The following is a 23,827-nucleotide window of genomic DNA, read 5'->3' as shown; positions in this document are numbered from 1 at the left end:
AAAATGTTTAAAAAATAGCAGATCTACAAGCTTGTAGCGCAGCACAAATCTAAAATGACACAGATGCGTTCCCGGTCTTAATGGGTTAAGAAAAAAATATTTATATATATACTTTTTTTTCCTTTCCAGGGACAGGGAGCCCAGGCTGCACTACTAGCTCAGACCCACGGCGGGGCGGCCGGGCTGGGCCTGTACCCCATCCTGTGGCAGTACCCCAACGGCACCCCCTCCACGTACCCCCCGGGACTCAACCTGGGCCCCGCCACCAAGTGGGTGCACCCCGAAAACCCTGCTGCATCTGTCAACTCAGAGAACACCCTCAGGAGGGTAGGTGGACGGGTCACAGTGTGTGTGTGTGTGTGTCTGTGTCTGGGAATTATGTGTTCATACGATAACTGTTGGGTTGGAGTTGGGACTAACTGGAACTGACTGGCTGTATGTGACAGAAACACTACTGGCAGCTGATGAGAGAGAGAGAGACAGAGACAGACACAGACAGAGAGAGAGAGAGAGAGAGAGAGAGAGAGAGAGAGAGAGAGAGAGAGAGAGAGAGAGAGAGAGGGTCAATAGAGGACAGACGCTGTGCTTGTCTCTCTCAAACCTCTGGGCTTTTGCCTGTGCCTTGACAAACAAGTCACTGCATTTCTCCCCACAGGCTGTGCGTAAGTGTGTGTGTGTGTGTGTGTGTGTGTGTGTGTGTGTGTGTGTGTGTGTGTGTGCGCGCGTGCATAAGTGTGTGTGTGCGTGCGCGCGTAAGTGTGTGTGTCTGTGTTTGAGCCCACCCTGCCAGTCAGTCACCTAGCGCTCCATTCCTCCCTTGTCTTCTCTCTCTCTCTCTCCTTCTTACCTCTCCCTCTGTCTCTCCTTCCAGATGTCATTTACTTCTCCCCATTCGTTCTCTTTTCTCCCGTCACTCTCTCTCTCTCTCCCTCTCTTTATTTTTCCATTCCTCTATGATTAGCCCCATTCCTTCCCTCTTTTTCTCCTGGTGCTTCCTGCCCTGGACTCAGTTGTGTGTGAGCAGACGATGTAATGTCTGTCTGTGTGAGAAGCAGCCTGTCTGTTTGTCTTGGAAAGACACAGAGAATGAACACAACCAAGGAGGGATGATGAAACATGTCACTGTGGAGGGAGAAAAGGGGGAGAAATGTATTTGGCAGGCTGAGAGAGAGAGAGGATTGTGTGTGTGTGTGTGTGTGTGTGTGTGTGTGTGTGTGTGTGTGTGTGTGTGTGTGTGTGTGTGTGTGTGTGTGTGTGTGTGTGTGTGTGTGTGTGTGTGTGTGTGTGTGTGTGTGTGTGTAATGTGTTATGCCTTCTCTTAACCACTTAAACCACACAATATAATACTTAGTTGCCCGGAGTCCCCCAGGGCTCCATACTAGGCCCCCTCTGGTTTTCACTGTATGTGTATACCAACATCTTTGGAAAATTGCTGATCTGCAACAAACGTTCGCCCCCAGAATAATGAAGCTAGGGGTTCATCATGCAGTGTTGATTTTGACAGCAAATTTTGATTCAGTTTTAGTCATAGTCTTTTGAATCAAATTCCATTTAGTTTTAGTCATATTTTAGTAATCTGAAATGTTTTACTGTTTGCCTAGTTTTAGTTGACTAAATACAAAAAAAAATTGATTACATTTTTATTTTGGCGAGTTAAATCTGCCTCGTTATGGCTGATTTTACACTTGGTTGCACTCTGAAAATAGCCGATCTACAAGCTCACAACGTGTCGCGCTGCAACGCGTTGTGAGCTTGTAGATCTGCTATTTTCAACGTGCAACACCCGAGCACAACCAAACATAAAATAACTTTTAGTCCCTCCCTAACATTTTAGCCTAGTTTCTATTTGTTGACGAAATTGTCAGTGAAAAAAGGTAGTCGAATGAACATTTTTCGTCATAGTTTTAGTCGACGAAATCAACACTGGGTTCATGTGGTTAACTGCCGTGTACTGACTCTGTGTGTGTGTGTGTGTGTGTGTGTGTGTGTGTGTGTGTGTGTCCAGAACACAACCAGTCCGTGGCTGCAGCACGCGCAGGGTGGCGCTGCGGACGGCCTGGGGGGTCTGCTGAGTCACATGCCGGTGCGACCGGCCAGCGCCGACGCTCACCGAGCCGCCGTCAAGATGAACACGCACGCCAGCCCGCCGCTGTCCAAGAACACCATGGAGCTACACAAAGAGTGAGTACTCTGTGGTTGTCAAACTGCTTTTTTTAGGCTTCGTCACCCTGATTTCTGATTCACAGAACTCCCTTTCTACTTGATATATATGAAAAGTTAAAATATGGAGATACAAGGATTCTTCCCCCACAGCGAAGATATGATGCTATGAATGAATGATATCGCACCTTTTGAAGAATAATAACATTACAAATATGAAATGGATTGAAAGAGTTACAATTTAGTGCCTCCTGATGTGATTTATTTTAAACTGTAGGCCCTAACTTTTCAGTAAGTCCAGTTTTGAGTTTTGATGTCATTATGTTCACATAATGTGCAAAACAAGTATCGTTTTCTATTCAGTAACAGTTGTGCTAGGTGATGTTTTTGATTTCATTTGGTTTAACATTAGTTTTTTCCACTTTGTTGCACGTATCCCCATACACATACCTCTGTTTACACATACCTCAACATTGCTCTACTCTATGCTGTCTTATCAGTTATCAGCCACAGTGGCTATACAGTAACATTCTCAGTGAGTGTCCACTTAACTCGGAGTTACAGACCCGTTAAGTGTCCATTTGGTTCCTATACAGTAGCTATCAATCATTTACAGCAATCATCAATCGTTTGTTACTAGATTTACAGATGTATACAACACGGAGGATTTTTTTTGCTGTGTGGTACTATACATCTATTAAGCATGTTTTATGGATCTGTTAGAGTAGACCTTTAGAATTAAACATAAACCTCACACATCTTACCAAACACATTTACTTACTATTTGAATGTGTCTGGAAGTGTATTTGGTGTTTGGGTTCCATCCCTGCAAAACGAGACAAAGGCCAAATTTGTTTTTGCCAGAGAAGTAAATGTAGCAGACGAGACGGAGTCTGTCTTTGTCGCGTTTGAATAGCAATCGATTCTATTCAAGGCCCCATGAGAGTGAATGAGTTGTATAGAAGAAGTTAACGAAGTAGAGAAACTTCGTTAAAGCATTAGAGCATTTTCCTTTGCCTTATTGTTATGTCTGTACAAACTTGATAAAGTGTTGATCTTGAAAAAGAGTGAGAGACAGAGAGATAGAGGAATGGACCAAATTAACAATACACAGAGATAATTTTTGAATATGAAAAGCATGCCATTTCCCCTGTTAGTACTGTGTGCACTACAGAGAGCGAGACAGACGGATAATGGTAATAATAACACTGAATGATTGCAGACCCAGAAGGCCTCATCCACTGTTAGCTGACCTCATTATGAAACCATAGGCCATTATTCAGACCCTGCTGAATAGCCCCTCACGCACACGCGCACACACACACACACACACACACACACACACACACACACACACACACACACACACACACACACACACACACACACACACACACACACACACATCTTTGGACATGAAAACCATTGCTGTGAATGCCATTCTGTCTCTTAATCAGTTTAATTCAGAGGAGCTTTATTGGCATGGGGAATAAAGCCTTACGTTGCCAAAGTGTGAAATAAAAACAAAAGTGTTTATACGGTGCAGTTAAAGACCAGTTAAAGTGCAGGAATACACAGATGATACACAGATGACTTTACGGTGGTTGGTTGTTTCCACTGGACGTCCTTTTCCCCGTCACAACAGCTCACAAATCTTGCTGTTGTGTTTGCACATTGCTCTATTCCCAGCAGATACTGTATGGTTATGCTACATGGGATATGGGATATGTTTTTCCATGTTATTAGTCATGTTTTCAAACTCTTTTTTTTGGGGTGTTTGTCTCTCTGATGCCTTGGTACAGTTGGCAGGTAGTTAGAAAGTGCAGCTGGGTGGCAGTGTTGCCAGATTCTGTGAGAGAAACAAGCAACCAGGTCTAGGAAAACCAGCCCAAAAGAAGCGACTATGGGCCACATGAGCACTTACATCAGCTATTTGAAAATAGCAGATCTACAAGCTCACAACGCATCGCATCGCGACGCGTTGTGAGCTTGTAGATCTGCTATTTTCAAATAAAATCTTAATAAGATAACATTATAATAAGCAGATCTGGCAACCCTGCTGGGTGGGTGCACAGTCTGTCGTCCCTTGGGAGACAGGCCTGCCTGTGTCACTGAGCCTGTACACAGTCAAGCATTTCCTTTGTTTGGATCAGTCACAGTGCTCAGGTTCAGGCCCAAATAGCATTCCAATTTGCTCTGTTTTTTTTTGGTTGATTGTTTCCGATGATGGATTTGATAGTTGGTTTAGTTTAGTGAGGTTTCTGTCTGGTGGCTCTGCTTATGTTCCCAGAGCTAAGGTTAAGCTTGATTTATACTTAGTTGCGGGCCGGTGTCTCGTGCCGAAAATAGCCGTTCTGCTATTTTCAGTGCGAGAAGTGATGCGCAAGCAATCCCGGTCGCTCTTTCTTTCACAGCCCCCCCCCCCACCCTGTCTTTCATTTAATATTTAGTGTACTTACTGTCATTCATTTACCCTGCCCTCTCCCTCCTTCATTGCTCTGTTTTCTCTCTTATATTGTACTTATTCCTGTGTGTGTCTGTGTGTTTGTGTGTGTTGCATCATGGTTTCCCGTGATGCAATGCAGCTAAGCATGTCTGCCGCTTATTAGATTACTGGCATATTGGAGCTAGACCTCAGGTCATTGACTTTCTAATATCATTTTGTTCATTTATTCATTTGTTCTTTAATCCATTCATTGGTTTGTTTGGATGTACAGTACATGACATAATATCCTATTATGTTGAATTATTCCTATCATGAAAAAAAGAAAGAAAAGAAAACGCATTCAGAATGCACTCCCTTCTGCTCACCCAATTTTCTCTCCAGTTGAGTAATTAGTCATCGACTAATTTCTCTGATGGTGACTGATGGTAAATATAGAATTAATCCTCTCTCTCTCTCTCTCTGTATCTCCCCCTCCCAGTGACATGGATAAGAAAGGGTTTGTGGACCCAATCAGAACTCTGACGTTGGCCCAGTTGAAGCAGGAACAGACGGACAGGAGTCGGACGCCCACAGGCAAAGACGCCCACCTGCACCGCCTCTACCTAGACGCCCACAGTAAGCAGGCTCGTCTGGCACAAACACAGGTACGTGATAACAAAAACCCACGCACAGCTACAGTAGAACCCAGGTGCCTATGTACAATAACAGCAACAGAAGAATTTGCATTACGGTAATAAATCTCAAGAAACCGATCAATCAGACTTTCAAATTGAGCTTTGTGAATCACGTTAACTGAAATCGATGGGTGAATTGGTGCCATTGGACAGTTCTGACTACACAGTGTATATGAAGCAATTAGGTACTAGGTAGTCTTCATAAGACTGATCACAGACATTAACACGTTTTTATCACCCCAGGATGCAGCCGAGAGAGCCAGCAAATACAAAGAAGAGAACCGCAGGATTCTCCAGGAGAGCATCGAGGTCGCTCCGTTCACCGCCAAGATCCAGCGCTCCAACGACCACGGGATGGACCGGGACAGGGAGAGAGAGCGAGACCGAGAGCCATCCTTCCCTCAGCGCATTCCCCACCTCCCGGCTCCCGGCCCCAAAGCGGGCCACGGCGGCCATCCGCACCCCCACTCGCACCCCCACCCCCACCCGCACGTCATCCAGACGGAGAAGAGCAACTACTTCACCACGCTGTCCAACAGCGTGGTCAACGAGCCTCCCAGACTTTACCCCTCCAAGGAGCTCAACTCTTATTACGAGAAAGTGTCGGCCCACTCTCCGGGGGCCGGAGTGGTGGTGGCGGCGGCGGGCCAAGGGGCTCTGAACCTGGGCGCCTACGTCACCAAAGGCTCCCTCTCTAAGCCGCCACCGCTGATCAAACACCATCCGGAGGGAGGGGAGGGTCTGGCGGGGAAGATCAACGAGCAGCTCAGCCAGCAGGTGGCGCTCGGCCAACAGCAGCATCTTCATCATCACCATCAACAACAACAACAACAACAACAACAACAACAACAACAACAACAACAACAACAACAACAACAACAACAACAACACCATCACGTGGGGATGGAGAGGATGGAGCGGCGCAACAGCCCCGCCATCTCTCCTTCCTCCTCCACCTCCTCCTCTTCGTCCTCCTCGTCCATCTCCTCTTCCTCCTCGGGCCTCAACCACCACCCCCACCATCACCACCAACACCACCACCATCACCCTCAGCACCCTCAGCACCCTCAGCACCAGCAGCACCAGCAGCACCAGCAGCACCAGCAGCAGCAGCAGCTCAGGGGAATGCCATCTCTTCACCGAGCGCCCGTGTTCCACCCGCCCACGCAGCACGCGCTGGAGCGCAAAGAGGCCGCCGATCGGGAACGAGAGAGGGAGAGGGAACGAGAGAGGGAGAGGGAGAGGGAGAGAGAGAGGGAAAGGGAGCGAGGCGGCTATGGGGGCCGCCTGTCCCCTCCCACCCTCACGCCCATCCAGCCAGTGAGCTTACCGGCGGCGGGCAGTAAGACGTCGGCCGAGCAGCAGAAGCCGCCCACGCTGCTGCCTGAGCTCAGGGAGGTCAAAGGTCACGGGGTCGCCGCCGCCATCACCTCGACCGCCGGCACCGGCGCCGACATGATGATGATGACGACGTCATCATCGGCGGCGGAGGTATGGAGGGGCGGGGAGACGATTCAGGAAAGAGGGGGTTGGTTCCTCGGAGACAAGGGAGGAGCCATGCGGGGCAAACCCCATGCGGCCATGGCGTCGGTCATCGTGCGCCCGCAGACGTGCATTAAATACGACGGCAGCTCTCTCGCTGGTGCTAATAGGCACGGTGCTATGCTCCACAAGGAGCTCCCCCAAGGGAGGCTCTACCCCGTCAAACCCCAGGCAGAGTGTCCGAGGCTGGGGGAGAGCGTTAAGGAGCTTGGCTATAGCTCCGGTGCTGGCAGAATCATCCAGCCCAACACTAACCTGGACGACATGTGCGTCCAGTATAAAAAGACGTTCATGAACGTTCATGAACGCATGAATGTGGGAGGAGCCATGGGGGCCATTAACACTAATTCAGTGTGCAGGACTGAGGTTTTATCCTCGCCAGGGTTTGGCGTTCTGAGTAAAGGTGGGGTCATTGGCTGTGACTTGGGCTACTCCGTTTCAGCCCGGGGTGAGATCACAGCCCATAAAACCAGCATGGGCGGACGGATGTTGATCCACTCAGGACTAGGCGAGCACCAGGAGGGGTTTGGGTCACGTACGACATCCCCAGGAGGGTCTTTGCCTCCCCCTAGTCCCGCAGGCACCCCGCACCCCAGCCCTAGCATCACCCCGACGCCCAGCTCCGCCTCCTCCAGCTCGAGCCAAGCCTATTCCCCCTCCTTCGTTCACCTTAAGAAGCACAAAGCTGCGTTGGCCGCGGCCCAGTCGAGAAACAGCTCCAGCAATGCCCCTACCTCCAGCACGCCCGTGGTCATCTCTCCAACCCCGGATTCGGCAGATAAAGCACCCCTTCACAGTTCTCCCCCTCCGCCCGCTTCCAGCCAACCCACCTCCTCATCCTCATCCTCCATGGACAGCGGTAGCAGCAGCTCGGCCAGCGGTAGCACCACCCCAGGCAAGTCCAGCCCTCTGCCCAACGGCCAACCTTCCACACCGGGCTCGGCGGGCAGTGGACAGCCTAGTAACTACCACAAGCTGAAGAAAGCCTGGCTGACCAGGCACTCGGAGGAGGATAAAAACACAACTACTACTACGACAACTACTACCAGTGTTGCTAACATCAGTGCCGCTAAACCGGAGAAGGCTCCTGTCACCGTCGCCAGCACAGCTAGCATAGCCAGCATAGCTAGCACAGCTATCACAGCTATCACAGCTATCACAGCCAGCACAGTGAGCACCACCGTGGCCATGTCGGAGATGATCAAACCCTGTTCGGTCAATCTGGCCTCCACCTCCGGCGACGTGGAGATGACCATGACCGAGAGCATGAACAAAGCAGGAGAGCGAGAGAAAGAAAGGCAACAACAATCGGAGGAGAAGATGGAAGCGGGCGGAGGGGAGGAGAGGAAAGCGGCGCCCCCGGCGAGGCGGGCGAGCAAGCGGACGTACGAGTCGGGTTCCGAGAGCGGCGGGGACGACTCGGACGCCAGCGAGAGCAAGATGGAGGCGGCTCGCGCCAAGCGGCAGCCCAAGCCCACGTACAAGAAGAAGCAGAACGACATGCAAAAGAAGAAGGACGAGGACGAGGTGAAGCCCAACGGCATCTTCAGATCGGCCCGGGAGAAGACCAAACTCAAACTGGCCAGCAGCAGTAAGTTCCACGTTCACATTTTTGGGTAGCTAGCATCAGCGCTCTTATTAGCAAGAAGTATGGGTTCTGTATACTGGTCCAGGACACTGGACACTGGTTTTCTAATGGTTACACGCTTTCCACTTTTTTGCTTGTTTTACTCCCTGTTTTGGGCATGTCATTATAGGCAAAATTCACATCACTCACAATGCCTCGAGTTGCGACACATTATGAGCTTGTACATTGGCTACTTTCACTGCACACTGTTGCACAACAAAGTATAAATCAGGCTCAAGTGGTTAAGGAATAGTCTCTGACCGCATCACCGCACTGCAGTCCTCATGTCTCCTTTAGTTGTTGGCTTTTTAATGTCATGTGGATTTGTGCCTCAATTTTATTTGCCCCAATATGTGGGGGGCCTGCACCAAATTTTGCAGCTTGCATAATCAGCTATTTTCGGCGAAGACATTTGGAGTAGACAGGAAAAAAAGGAGTGTACCAAGTACAGACCCTTGGGGGAACTCGGTCAGTGAAGTAGGCCATATAGTAGGGTTTAAGTGGTTCAAGTGGAAACGAGCCTCCACACACAAGGCCTGGATGGAATCAATTAGATAGTAAAAGAAAAACTGCATTGCAGAACCAAACCAATTGTCTTTAGAGTGATCCTTCATATTGGGCAGTGTGGCATGATTATTTTTCAAAGCAGTGGCCGTTGGGTTGTTATTAGCCTCGGGAACCCATGCATTAGGTTGTTATTGGCTGTTCTTGCTGCTGTTCTAGCGGCTACCTTGCATTTAGAAGTCCCCAGGCCCAGACAGATCGGTAAGCGGAGAACTCTGATTGTCTGGCAAATGGCAAGACTAAGGGTCAGACGTTTCACAGCCTGCTCTTTAGTGAGCATGTATTTTTTTTTTCTAAATCAAGAGGTGCTACGTAATTTACAGTTGCATGAGTGAAAGCAACCTTTATGAGAGAGGTCAGGAGTCAGGAGGACAACACTGAACACTAGCTAGCAACTGCATCCTTGTTCTGATGGAGTGCATAATCCATTTCTTATCAAATTAACGTGCCAGTGCGGCCTGTAAGGACAAAAGGAAGATTTCAGATTTGAAGAGCGCTGTTTGAAGAAAAAGGATGTTATGCAAGCTGACTGCTAATCTCCCTTTAGCTTCCAGCCTTTTGAAAACACTCTTATCTCATTGTCTGGACAGCGTCAGCCATACAGAATGTCTCTGCTTCCAGAATGGATTGTGCTCCATATTTTTTTTTCAGGGACCCCCAGTTTGGTAAATATAAGGCTTACGGACCCCCATAACTCTGACCGTGTACGAACAGGTCCATTTGGTTCCATTAGTACACGGTCAGATTACAGACCTGTAAGGGTCCACTTGGTTCTTAACTATCAACAGTCCCCCTGGAACCCCCTCAAGGGGACGCCTGGGGGTCCCTGGACCCCACTTTGAGAACCACTGCACTAACCTACAGCACCGGTTCTCACAGTGGGGTCTGAGGACCCCCAGGGGTCCTTGAGGGGTTTCTAAGAGTTGCTCAGCAAAATGTGTTAATATAGCATCAAAATCTGTTTAACCACTTTAACCCTGTACTTCAGCTATTCGAGAATAGCACATCTACAAGCTCACAACGCAACACAACAGTTGTGGGCTTGTAGATCGACAATCTTTGAAAGATTTTGAAAGATTTTGGACATCTTTAACAACACAGCTCTTCTATGGGAGGCCCTGGCACAAACTCTTTTCAGATCTGGGTCAATTTGTGGGTCCTTGTGTTTTGGGAACCACTAACCTACAGTACCGCTCTGTAACATGAGCTGTGTGTGTGTGTGTGTGTGTGTGTGTGTGTGTGTGTGTGTGTGTGTGTGTGTGTGTGTGTGTGTGTGTGTGTGTGTAGCGCATGTTTTCCACACCACGTCACGTCAACTCTCACCTCTCGATCCTGCCCAAGCTGGCTCGCGTTAACTATTCCTAGAGGGGGTAAGAGAGATGGCTTCGGTACTGTATGATGTGTAATTCAGTACGCTGAAATGGATCTCCTCACACTGGTAAATTGGTAGCTACAAACAGTATCACAGTGTTATGGGCACTCAGAGTCAGTCGTGACTCGTAATCTGAGCTTTTTCTCTTTTCTTTTCTTTTTCGCTAGTGCATAATAGGCTCTATGCACAGCAGCCATATTGGAAAGACATTGGGCCTCTTCCTTACTTCCTTCTTAGGTGTTATCAATGCTACTAATGAAGGCTCTGTTCCATTCTGGTCAAACAGAGTCAGGGTGCTGATATTGTGCATGTTGGCTCATTGGAAAAACTCTGTGAGGGGGTTCCAAATGGCCCCTTATGGGTGTGTAACACTCTCAGAGTTACGTAATGGTCCAGTAGGTTCCATTTGTACACTCTCAGAGTTATGGCGGTCCTTGAAATTAAAAAGTTTGAGAACCACTGTGCTACACCAAATGGAACAGAGCCTTCATTAGTATCATTGGTAACACCTGTGAAGGAAGTAAGGAAGAGGCCCAATTTCTCTCTAATATGGCTGCTGTGCACAGACGCCTATTCACCGTTAGAGACGCCAGCTCTCGTCTCCCCCCTCGTTCTCGACAAGCTGGCTTGCATTAAATAATCCCCTCGTTTCTGTTTTGCGTCAAGAAATGAAATCTGTTCTTCCTTTGCTTGTTTGTTTCTTTTCCTATTGTTCTTTCTTCTCTCCTCCATTTCTCTCTCTCTCTCTCTCTCTTTTCTTTCTTTTCCCCCCTTTTTCCTTCCCGCCCTCCCGCCCGACGATGACATCCCGGTATTTTTCCCCTCTGTATTCGCTGATGTTTATATTTCTCGGACACCCTGGATATGAGCTGCTCTCATAGCCGAAGGCTCTGTGCCGTGCATGCGGGCCTGTTGGTCGCTATTGAGTTCCTAAAGAGCACAGGAATTCAATGACAGCACCCCAGTGTTGGGTTACACTCACTCACTGACATCTGGTCTGCAGCTGGGGACAGACAGGCGTGCTTTCTTTGTGTGTGCGGTGTGGTGCGCGTGCGTGCGTGCGTGTGAGTGAGCGAGCGTGCGAGCGTGTGTAGACTGTGCACAAGAATGACATACATACAGAAAGAGCCAGTTAGGGCGCGGGAGGGGAAAAAGGGAGACACATTAACAGAGTTGAAAGCAACTGTGGCAGCGATACTTACATATGAACCTCATATCTGCCATCAGGGTCCCTTCTAAGTGCTTTGTTCCCCCCACATAAGGAGAAAAAGAAACACCCACAGCGCCCTGAGGTGTTTTTAAACCTTTTTAATCTGCCCGAGTTGTACACAAGCTATACGGGCCTATATACTGTGTACAGTGTATACAGTACAGGGAATATAATGTACGTTACTGTACAGACTCTGTAATCCAATATAGCGTCTAGTCCTGAGGGTCATGCTTAATGTCAAACTGTCTGTGTGTGCGTGCGTGTGTGTGTGGCTTCTCGTATAATAGCAGCAGTACAGTGACAGGCAGATACTTGTAGGCTCGACGGCCATAGCGCCCAACACTTTGATGAATAGTGCACGCACGCACGCACGCACGCACGCACGCACACACACACACACACACACACACACACACACACACACACACACAGTCTTACATATGACCTTTACTAAAACTCGCAGCCAAACATCTGTCTGTCATCTAACCACCCCCCCCCCCACACCATTAGCTATTAAATTTCAGACATGGAACACTTATATTTGAGATGTAAAGCCACAATACATAGGCCTCTTTGTGTCATCTAATACCCTGTTTTATACCATATGTTAGGGTTAAGAGACCAGTCTAGGTCAACAAAGTGTTTGGTTGTGTCTGGAAAGAACCACAGACTGCAGTGAACTATACGGACACATGGTGGGAACACAGGCAGTCCACTACCCCGCGTGTGTTTTTGTTTACCAACCAGTCTCGTAACCATTTCCCTATGTACTTCATTGTGCAAAGGACTAGCAAAAATAGCTAGCCTACAAGCTCACAACCGGTTGCAAGAGAGTTCTCTTTAGCAAAAAAATACAAAATAAGAATTAACTAATATATTGACTTGCCCAAAGTAGGGACACCAGGTTGAAAATGGTTCATTCCCACGGTGCCCCACATCCTAAAATAGTCCCTGGGATTAGACGCTTATTTAGGATGAAAACCAAGCAGAAACTGTATCGGTTTCATTTCCTACCCCCTGGGTCCTGGAGGGCCCAGAGCCCCTCAGGAACCCAGGAGTTCAGAACTTCTTGTGGCCGCTCTACAACTCTAGTCTAGTTACTATAGTTCACACCATGCCTCAGGTCTTCTCTCGGCGTGTTCTCTCCTCTCTGCTTTGATGTGTGTGAAGAAGAAAACAGTTGCGCTGGTGTCAGCAAAAAGAAAATTGCGAAATTGCTTAAATCGTTAACTGAAGTGAAAAATCACGTAGAGACGAGGAGAATGTGTCTAGAATAGATTATAGTTCACCCCAGACAGAAAACACTGCTTGATTAAATCCATACACTGTAACATCGTCCTTCTCCTAAAGCGCCAATCCATAGCTTCTATGTCCTACCCTGGATTTGAATCTGGGAGTTTAGAGAGCTTCGGGCAGTTCTGCTTTTCAACCAGTACGTGTCGTACCCGATATCAGGGTCTAAATTCTCAATGGATGAGGAGGGAGACCCACCTCCAACCACTGCAGATGTGATAGATAAATATTGTAGTAACATACACTGTAGGCGTGACCTCGATTATTCGAATAGTCGACTAATCAGTCGAGGGGTGTCTAAGTCGACTGCCAATCTCTTAGTCGAATTATGAAAGAAAGAAAAGTGTTTTCCATTTTATTTTTACATTTTTATTATTCGACTGAGAGATTTGCCTAGTTTGTTATATTAATTAACTAATAGTTTGCCAAAAATAGGATATACATCATGATTTATTGGGAGAAACCAAGCAATTATATGTTAAATCAGACATTAAGCACCCAAATGGAATGTTCCTCTATTGCATAACATCTTTTTAGCTTGATTCGACTGAGATTGGCGAATCATGACATTTTTTTTTTTTTCATTAGTCTACTATTTGTCGACTATAGGCAACTATTGGCCAATCAGATTCGACTATAGAAATCCTTAGTCGGGACAGGCCTAATACACTGTCATACAGATTGGTTTCAAATATTTATTATTTTTTATTCATTTTAGTTTAATTTGTACACAGTTATACATTGATAAACCAACACTGAGGATTTTACCGTGGTGCACCACCTTTCTTAACCCTCTCTCTCTCTCTCTCTCTCTCTCTCTATCTGTCTGTCTGTCCCTGTCCCTGTCTCTCTCTCTCTCTCTCTCTCTCTCTCTCTCTCTCTCTCTCTCTCTCTCTCTCTCAGACGGCATCCCTCGCTCCGTGCTGAAGGACTGGAGGAAGGTGAAGAAGCTGAAGCAGACGGGCGAGTCCTTCCTCCAGGACGACTCGTGCTCTGAGATCGGGCCCAACCTGCAGAAGTGCAGGGAGTGTCGGGTGCTCCGCAGCAAGAAGGGAGAGGAGCCGGCCCATTCCCCCGTCTTCTGTCGCTTCTACTACTTCAGACGGTAAAGAAAATGAACGCCCCAACCCAGCCCACTTTTTCTTATCCTCTTACCACATATGGGTGCAACAGTTAATCGTTCTTATCGATTAATAGATTATAAACAATTATTGATTTTTATTAAAACTAGGCTGAACGATGCAAGTCTGGAACGATGCAAGTTGGGAATGTATGCCCCCCCCCCACGGTTATGAAATACCTGTTGTACTTGTTGTCAGAGTACTTGCTGTTGTCTGAATATGTACAGATATGTATAGAACATGCTCACGTGTTGTGACATCCTTGTACAGTATGTCACTGTTGTTGGATATGACTTTTTTATTTTCCACTAAGAGATGAGCCGTCTAGAATAGTGTCTGTCTGCCCGCGGCTAAACTTGCGAACCAGTGCCACATTTCTTTTGCATGCTGCCAATAGTCCAAGAATGTAAAGCCTTTATTAGAGCCATTCTTAGCCCTGTGTTTGTTTTTGTAAATACATTTCACAGGTTGAAATGTATTTATGCTTTAGGTATTGTAGGCATGGTAGACATAATTAAACCAATGGCATACAGTGGGAAGTGTCCACGCGCTAACCCAAACGAAAGTTGTGGGAGGATAGTTTCATTCTCCTTGAACCTACAGTAACCTATGTTCTCCAGCCTCCATCTTGTCTGTTTGCTTTCTATTCTATGTCCTACTTGCTTTGAGGTTTCTAGCAGGATAGCACAGATGGAAAGATCTCTCTCTCTCCCTCTCTGTCATCCTCTCATTCCTCCTCTCCTCTCCTCTTCTTTGATTTATGGGATGTGTTCTCCCCAAAGAAAGTCTGTCCTCTGCTGCAGTATATAGGCTAGATCATGAAATATGCATTCATGAGAAAGAAGTATCTGGCCATGTCTTGCTTGCTCTCACACACGCACACATGCACCCACACCCCCCCCCCCACACACACACACACACACACACACACACACACACACACACACACACACACAAACAGGCAGCACACACATAGTCACGCACGCACGCACACACACACACACACACACACACACACACACACACACACACATGCAAGTTAGATAATCCTGCAGCAGTCTGAGGTCTAGCGGGGTAAATCTGCCAAAGAGGATTTTCTGCTCTATAATCTTTGCCTCCGAGTGAGATCTCTCTCTCTCTCTCTCTCTCTCTCTCTCTCTCTCTCTCTCTCTCTCTCTCTCTCTCTCTCTCTCTCTCTCTCTCTCTCTCTCTGTTTCTCTCTCTGCTTCCTTCGCCTTTTGTCTCCCTCCTCGCTCTCTTGCGCTCACTCCGCCTCTTGCCTTCTTTCGTTCGTTCGCTCCCTCTCTCTTTTTCCTCATTCCCACTCTCATTCTTTGGCTGTCTCGCCATCTATTCATGTCTAACTCCGGTTCTTGGCACCCACATGCCCCCCACCCTCATCTCTCTCTCTCTGTCTCTCTGCGTACAGTAGAGGCTGTCCGTCAGAGCAGATTAATATTGGACTCTGAGCCCTCTTGACGTAACACTCGTATTTCATAATCGCTCACCTGACCTGACTGGGTCATTTAAGTACATCCAGGAAACAATGGCACACAATGTCTCGCTCTCCCTCCCGTTTATGAGAGTCTTCACTTTTTTCCCATCCGCCTCTGAGGCCAATGTCCTGGTTTTGCTCTCTCCCATAGCGTACATACTGTACTGAGCATAGACAGAAACCGGCTTTGTTTCACCGGGCACAGTCGAGTCTGATACGTGACCTCAAAACTCACTGGCCGTTTTCACTGGCCTATACCGGCCCAACTAGCCATTTAGAAGAGAACAGAAAACTAGCTCGACTTAACCAGCCATACAGGAAAACACAACAATAACCATGTTTCATATTTAAATCTCTGTGTAGTTTAAGATAGTTTGACAAGTTGACAAATAAAAGTGTTTTGGTCAAAATAATTGTGAATAAATTATGCAAATTAGCTCTTCACCGTGCGCCTAGTCGCCTACTGTGAGTTACATTTTTACACAAGGGTTAAGGTGGTTACACACCGGCGAATATGCGAATATACGCAAAATTCGGACTCGTTCCGAATAATTAAAAGACGCTTTTTTCGCTCCGCGAAACTGGTGTGGAAGCTTGCATTGACTTTATAAGGTTTGAAAAAAAAACGTATTATTCGCATGAAAAAAATCGCCTTTAGGGGGAAAATATCTCACATCAAAGTTTTAACGTTTATCAAGATTGGTTGAAAGATTAATACATAAATAAATAAATGTTCTGTCCATTTTCATATATTTTGAAATATGGGAAAATATGAACAGAAAATACAACTTTTCTATGTGTGTTACAAGCTCTTGCTTTTTTGTAAGACGGACGTTTAACAAAATTGAGCCAGCTCTGCTTTCGGCTGACACAAAAGGCCTCATCTCTCCTCCTTATCTTCCCCCTATCCAGGCTCTCCTACAGCAAGAACGGTGTGATCCGCATGGACAGCTTCTCCTATCCGGACCAGTTTGACGACGAGGCCCTGGCAATGTGGGTTCCCGCGGTTATGGAGGACAGCCAGCTGGACCGCGCCACGGCCAACTACATCCTCAGCTTCATAGGAGACAAGTTCTGTCAGATGGTGCTCACCGAGAACACAGCAGCAACCTGGATCAAGAAGGACGGTAAATACAAACACTATTTTCTCCATTTTCTTATTTTTTCCCCCCAAAAAATCTAAATGTTCCAAATGTAAAAAAAAAAAATCTAAATATACTTAAAGTATCAAAAGTAAAAGCACTAAAATGTCTGATCTACAAGCTCACAACGCGTCGCGGTGCGACGCGTTGTGAGCTTGTAGATCGTGAAGTAACTAAATGTACTTAGTTACTTTACACCACTGCTATTAATGCTATTCATTGTATGACGAAGCATGTAGGGGCTTAAGTGTTTAACCAATAGCTAGATAACAGAACACAGCTATTTTCAGAGATGAAACGTTATTTTGCGTCGGTCCCACTAAAGCGTGGCGGTTGTGTTTTGTGTGTGTTTCGTGCAGCTAAGCTGGCGTGGAAGCGAGCCGTGCGCGGCGTGAGGGAGATGTGTGACGCGTGCGAGGCCACGCTGTTCAACATTCACTGGGTGTGTCAGAAATGTGGCTTCGTCGTCTGCCTCGACTGCTACAAGGCCAAAGAGAGGAAGAGCTCCAAAGGTCAGCAGTCTTTCTCTGTGCTGTCTGTGTCTGTGTCGGGAGGAGACAGGTGCTGTGCGTGTGCGTGTGTGTGTGTGCGTGTGTGCGTGCGTGTGTCTCTAGCAGTGACCTTTACCATTGTCTGTGTCTGTGTGTTTGCAGACAAAGAGCTGTACGGTTGGCTGAAGTGTGTTAAAGGCCAGCCTCACGACCACAAGCATCTGATGCCCACACAGATCATACCTGGCACTGGTAGGAATCCTTTCACCTTTCCTCATACTCCCTCCCTCTCTCTCTCTCTCTCTCTCTCATGTCATATTTGTTTTTTTTCTGTTTTCCTGTCACTCCTCCTTTCTCTTTCAGTAATACAGTAACTGTTAGCCAAACCCGAAATCAAATAATGGGTTTAGTGTACAGTATCATGTAAAATGTTCTAATATTTACAGTATAGTATTGTGTGTGCCATTACAACACATACACACTTTGTACTGGGGTGAACTATTTATCCAGGATTCAACTGAATGAATCGCATAGATTGATCAAATAATCGATAAAGTGGTTAATTGATTATGAACATAATCACTAGTTGCAGCCCTGTAATATTGATATACTCCTGGACCATTTTTCTGGAAATGCTGGCAATCGTTAACCCTTTATAAACCCCTCAGAGCCCCGTGCTCACACTTGTACAACCAACCAACACTTGCTTAATTTATGCTCTGTATATATCGTCTCTATCGGGTTGAAACCTCTTATGTCCAAAAAGTGTTACTTTTCTAATTCAAAAATAGCAGAAATGCGTCGCTTTGCGCTGCGTTTTGAGCTTGTAGGTCTGCTACTTTTGATACTTTAGTGTGACGCTGTAGCATGACCAAGTTGGATGTTAATTTATGAAAAAACACAAAAAGTTAGAATATGGAGAAAATAGGTTTGTGCCCGACAGCAACGATATGTTGGCTTGAAAATCAGTTCTTGTTGGTAAGCAACACCTCGGTGTGATGGAGCATCAATTAAGCTTTTTACACCCGGCTGCCTGGTATGACATTGAAAGGTTCTGTTTGTGTTGCTCTTTCAGTGCTGGCAGACCTGGTGAGTTCCATGCACTCTGTGAGAGAGAAGTACAACATCAAAGCCCACTGCCCCTGCACCAGTAAACACAACCTCCTCAACAAGCTGCCAGCCACCAACGGAGTGTCACAGGTATTAAAGCATCCTCCAACACATGAACCCTAGCCTCCCTATTTTGGACATTTCATACCGTAAATATGGGGAACATTCGGCAAAAACAGCCAAACCTTTGGCAAACATTGCAGATCTACAAGCGCACAGCGTGGCGCATTTTGACATGTTGTGCGCTTGTAGAACAGCTATTTTCGGTGAAGAGATTTTGTGTAGAGGGGATTTTTTTTGTCACATCACTCTATTTCTTCTCTAAGAGAGATGTGACAACATTGGATTGATTCCATTTCTTATTGTATGGGTTGTATGTATGGTTCTATTGTATGATAGATCTATTTCCTGCAGGCCATTTAGCCACAACAGTGATGATGACACTGTGCCTTCGATCAGCTCCATTATCATTGGTTACCTCTAATAGGCTGACCTGGGTAACCTGCATTCAGTGTTGATGATGGTTTGAGGACTGAAACATCTGCTCCTTGTGTCACTTTTTTCACTGTATCACCTTTTTCACTTTTAAAATAATTAAATTTTTCACAATTAAAATAATGTAAGATTTTGCTTCCAAAGAGCCTCAACGTCCTTCTGTCCGTGTGGGAGCCTTTTCTGTTATTTATGCATATACATTATACAAAATCTGACCTGTTTTATTACCTAATTAATATTTGCCTACAGACATTTTTACACTATACTGCTACAATCTCTGAAGGAAGCCGAACAAAAATAAGTTTCACCCTTATATACCTGTACACAAGCTGTAACAATAAACCACAACGTTGAACCTTCAACTAACCAACTCTCTCTCTCTCTCTCTGTCTTTCTCTCTGTCCGTCAGGTTCTGCAGAACGTTCTGAACCACAGCAACAAGCTGTCCCTGGTCAAAGCCGAGCCGGGCTCCCAGCAGCAGAACTCTGAGCGCGGAGGCTCCAAGGCGACGGCGGAGACCAACGGGGGAGGCGGTGCAGGAGGAGGCTGCGGGGGCAGCAGCCCTGGCAGCGATGCGGGCAGCGCCGGCGTCACGCCACCCGAGTCACAGTCACCTCTGCACTTCCTGGCCGACCTGGCTGAGCAGAAGTCACGGGAGGAGAAGAAAGGTGAGGGGAGGAAAGATGGGGGGGCATGGAGTATTCACCATATTCACACGGCGGACATTTTGCTATTAATTTAATGAAATAATGCCACCCTGGGTTTCTTCCCAACCGGCAAATATGAGGTGAGAGCAAAATGTCCGCTGTGTGCATATAGTCAATAGGCCCGGGCGATGACTTCAATCAGTATCACGATTATTTCAAACCTTTCCCTCGATTAACCACTTGAACCCCTGCATGCCCTGTATTCTGGGGGGAACATTCGCCACGAAGAGCAGATTGCGACGCCTTTTTAGCTTGTAGATCGGCTATTTTTGTCAAAGAGATTTGGCGGGGAAAAAAGCGGTCTGAGTACAGTTGCAACTCAAGTCCGTTTCACTAAGACTAGAGGGTTTAAGTGGTTAATGAACAATTTTTAATAAAAGTTTTTTAGACCAAAAGTTTTTTAGACCAAAGTTAGATACATTTAAACCAGTAAACAGTGTGTCGAGTGTGTCACTTGGAAGAATTCAGTGCAGCATTTAGGCAGCATTTCCCATCTGATTCAAACAGGGCGAAATAAATCCCTGCAGCAATTATGAGACCATGCTTGTCAACCATACTGTCGATATTGTTTTATGTTACATTATACAAGGCACTGCTATTTTGGGTTATATGCTGCTCTTAAGAAGCCACTCCAGAATAATGGGTACAGAAAGTGTCGAGAAAAAAAAAGCTGTATTGAAAATCCACCTGAACAGGTCTGTACCGCATCGAACTGAACCGTGAATTTCGCAAACAAACACCACAATTTATTATCTGCAGCCAAAAGTTTCATGTTCGTTGGCAGGTGGTTGCTGTTAATCTCTGTCCTTGAGGGAGGAATGTGTGGGTATGAGATGCAGAGGGAGCGAGCGAGAGAGAGGTCGAGAGAGAGAGAGAGAGCCAGAGAGTGTTTTTCTGCGTGTGTGTCTGATTAAAATCTTCAAGATCCCGGAAGGATTTGTCATAATGCAAGATGAGCACGGCATTAAACAAGTCACAAACCGTCTGTCTGTAACGATCATGCCTGAAACAATTATTTTGAGTTAACAGCCACTTTCTCCCTAACCTAACCTCCTCTCCTCTAACAGAAAACAAGGAGTCTGTGGTGCTGTGTAAATCGGTGAAGGAGGAGAAGGCAGTGGTCAGCCTGGAGGTCCTCCAGCAGTGCAAGACGTCCTCGTTGGTGTCCAACAGCACAGAGCAGGGCTCCACACTGCGAGATCTGCTCACCACCACGGCAGGGAAGTTAAGGCTGGGGTCTACGGATGCGGGGATAGCCTTCGCACCGGTTTACTCCACTGCTTCCCAGGTACGTGCACAGACATTGACACACACACACACACACACACACACACACACACACACACACACACACACACACACACACACACACACACACACACACACACACACACACACACACACACCACACACTATCGGACATGTTCGTTGCCTGTTGAGCTTTTGTGTTTATTGTACTTTGTGTAACTTCATTCCTCAAGGTTCAAGTTTTAAGGTTGTACTTTATTGTTATATCTTGTGTACGTAAGTACATAAGAGTAAAGCTTATTTTAGTTTGACAATGTAGCAGCATAGGTAATAATGATAATAGTAACGAAAAAAGAGAGAGAAAGAGAGAAAAACAAGAGCTTATGTGCAATGTATACAGTATGCGCATATTACAGTATACAGTATATACTATCAGCATTTGTCAGTAGCTGCCACAGTACCTTATGCAACAGTTTAGGTAGGAACAGTCAAGCATTTTAAGGTGGAAAAAAAAGTGATAAAGTACACTTATTTCCTCTTATCGTTCTCTCTCTTTTCTATTTTCAGATTGGTAAAGGCGGGCGGTCCATGCCCAACATCCTGGACGACATCATCGCCTCGGTGGTGGAGAACAAGATCCCCGCCAGCCGCCAGAACGCCACCGCCAAGCTGTCCATCAAACACGAGCCCCTCCCCCCCGTCGTCAACAACAACAACAACACCAGCGGCAGCAACAACAACAACAACCCCACCCCCGTAGCCGCCGTCCTCGCCGAAGACGTCAAACCGGACCGGAAGAAAGTGACGCCGGTCACCGCCACGCCGACGGCGCCCGAAGACTCCACCAACCAGTATCCGGACATCCCCCACTGTTGGCTGTACGAGAAGAGGCTGCTGTGGCTGAAAGACCACCGCAACCGCAACAACTGGAAGCTGTTCCGAGAATGTTGGAGACAGGGACAGGTATGCATGGGATCAATACATCCCACATTGTACTTTGTCAGGGTAATTATTGTTAACTGAAGCTATAACTAAAATCACATAGAAAATGTTCGCTAATCAAAACTAAACTAAAACTATGCCTTTTCTAAACCTACCAACTAAACTAGCAAAACCGCTTTAAAAACGAATTAAAACGAATTGAATTTTGAATATTCAAAATTATTATAACTTTGGTACTTGCATTTGATTGCATACCATTCACAGAATAAGACTTTATGGTTGTGTTTTACTGTTGATGTTGATGCCAGTTTCTCTCTCCCTCTCCCTGCATCCAGCCTGTGTTGGTGTCGGGGGTGCACAAGCGCTTGAACCCCGCCCTGTGGAAAGCCGAGTCGTTCAACCAGGAGTTTGCGGACCACCAAGGAGACCTCCTCAACTGCAAGGAGCAGCTGGTCTCCAACTCTGGGATCAAGGAGTTCTGGGATGGCTTCGAGGACATCACCAGTGAGTCCATCCACACACTGCTGTTCAATGTCCAGTCAATACTTCATTTCTGCACCAGTGGTTCTCGTACTTTTCAGGCCGCGACCCCCCAAAATAATCATATTTGAACTCCCTACCCTGACAAGCACGTTGAGGCATTACATTTAGTTTGACTCCGTTCCACAGACACCGTAAATATTGTGAAAATAGCTGTGGGGTCCCGAACCACTGCACTACACAGTAAAATCCTCAGTGTTCATTTAACTCACAAGAATATACTTCAGCATTTATACACTCTTCTGATTGAATTGACATTAAGTATTTTATTGTGTACGGAGCTGATGTTGTTATTTTTACTTCCTGTCAGACTCAAGCTACTTCCCTCCTATAATGGCCTTCCATACTAAAAAGGTTTTAGTCAATAATGTTATGAACTTTTCCATAAATACCGTGTAATGTGCTTATATATATGTATACTGTATATAACGTAATCATGCAAGGGATTATATTGATGTGTTTGATTGGTGTGGTTGATACTGATGATGTTATTGATGGTAAAAGTAGTTTAAATAGTGATTGTTCCTTTTTTTTCTCCAGAGCGGCCCAAGTCTAAGGATGGAGAGCCTATGGTTTACAAGCTGAAAGACTGGCCTTCAGGAGAGGAGTTCATGGCCCTCATGCCCTCTAGGTGTGAACACACACACACACACACACACACACACACACACACACACACACACACACACACACACACACACACACACACACACAGACACACACACACACACGCTAATAATCGCCAGTCAGCGTTGTGCTGGATCTTATCTGTTCTGAAGCCCTATTCATTGTAATGGCAGTCTATTCAGTGTTTTGTCCTGAGCTCTCCGCCAATCCAACCTGATGTCCTTCCTTCCACAGATACGATGACGTGATGAGGAACCTGCCTCTCCCAGAGTACTCTGACCCGGAGGGGAACCTCAACCTGGCCTCCCACCTGCCCTCTTTCTTTGTCAGGCCGGACCTCGGACCAAGACTCTGCTGTGCCTACGGTAAGGCTTCATAAAACCCCTCCCACCAGTACATTGTTGGATGGAGCGTTTTAGTCCATTCACAATATTAGCATTTTTTTATTATTTAATAGTAGGGCTGCAAAGATCGATTGTTTTCTTTGTGATTATTTTATCTATTTTTTTTATTTTTATAACCGAGAATCACGACTAAATTGATTAGTCTGGTTAACCACTTATTTTATACTACGTCGTACAATGGTGTCACACAAAAATTGGGTCTCATTGTGACACGGTATGAGCTTGTCGGTCTGCTATTTTGGCTACGTTTTGAACGAAAAGACAGGGAAATTTCAAAGCTTTACATCAATGATTTCTTTTTTTTGGTATGTATTATCAGATGTTTTATAACTAATTGACTCGATCACGTCTACTGCTGCAGGCGTAGCAGCGTCTCAGGACCAGGACTTCGGGACGGCCAACCTCCATGTGGAGGTGTCAGACATCGTCTCGGTCCTGGTGTACGTCGGCGTGGCCAAAGGCAACGGTGTTCTCTCCAAGACTGGTAAGACTTCACTGGAGTTACAGACACATCCTCAGTGTAGCAGCTAGAAGGATGGTGGGGGTGAGGTGTCAAAAATCTGTGGCTGTGAACGTTCATGTGTGTGTGTGCGTGTGCTTGTGCGCGTGGGCGTTCT

The 23,827-nt window shown here is 46.5% G+C and overlaps 1 protein-coding gene across 4 annotated transcripts in view; it reads left to right on the top strand.

Moving 5' to 3' along the window:
* jmjd1cb (jumonji domain containing 1Cb) overlaps positions 1-23,827 on the top strand; it is a 168,277-nt gene that overhangs the window by 133,227 nt on the left and 11,223 nt on the right. For all 4 annotated transcript variants that reach the window (XM_080456217.1, XM_080456218.1, XM_080456216.1 and 1 more), the window contains 16 exons: positions 130-327; positions 2,006-2,181; positions 5,085-5,250; positions 5,524-8,413; positions 13,792-13,993; positions 16,417-16,631; positions 17,006-17,158; positions 17,300-17,389; positions 18,213-18,337; positions 19,152-19,410; positions 20,517-20,737; positions 21,265-21,660; positions 21,975-22,143; positions 22,720-22,810; positions 23,041-23,171; positions 23,572-23,694. In XM_080456217.1, coding sequence (XP_080312343.1) covers positions 130-327; positions 2,006-2,181; positions 5,085-5,250; positions 5,524-8,413; positions 13,792-13,993; positions 16,417-16,631; positions 17,006-17,158; positions 17,300-17,389; positions 18,213-18,337; positions 19,152-19,410; positions 20,517-20,737; positions 21,265-21,660; positions 21,975-22,143; positions 22,720-22,810; positions 23,041-23,171; positions 23,572-23,694 — 5,605 coding nt within the window. The remainder of the gene's footprint in view (positions 1-129; positions 328-2,005; positions 2,182-5,084; positions 5,251-5,523; positions 8,414-13,791; positions 13,994-16,416; positions 16,632-17,005; positions 17,159-17,299; positions 17,390-18,212; positions 18,338-19,151; positions 19,411-20,516; positions 20,738-21,264; positions 21,661-21,974; positions 22,144-22,719; positions 22,811-23,040; positions 23,172-23,571; positions 23,695-23,827) is intronic.

Source organism: Gymnoscopelus braueri (assembly GCF_963280865.1).
Source record: "Gymnoscopelus braueri genome assembly, chromosome: 17".
NCBI classification, from domain to species: domain Eukaryota; kingdom Metazoa; phylum Chordata; class Actinopteri; order Myctophiformes; family Myctophidae; genus Gymnoscopelus; species Gymnoscopelus braueri.
Note: the sequence above shows the minus strand (reverse complement) of the source record. Positions and strands in the feature narration are given on the sequence as shown.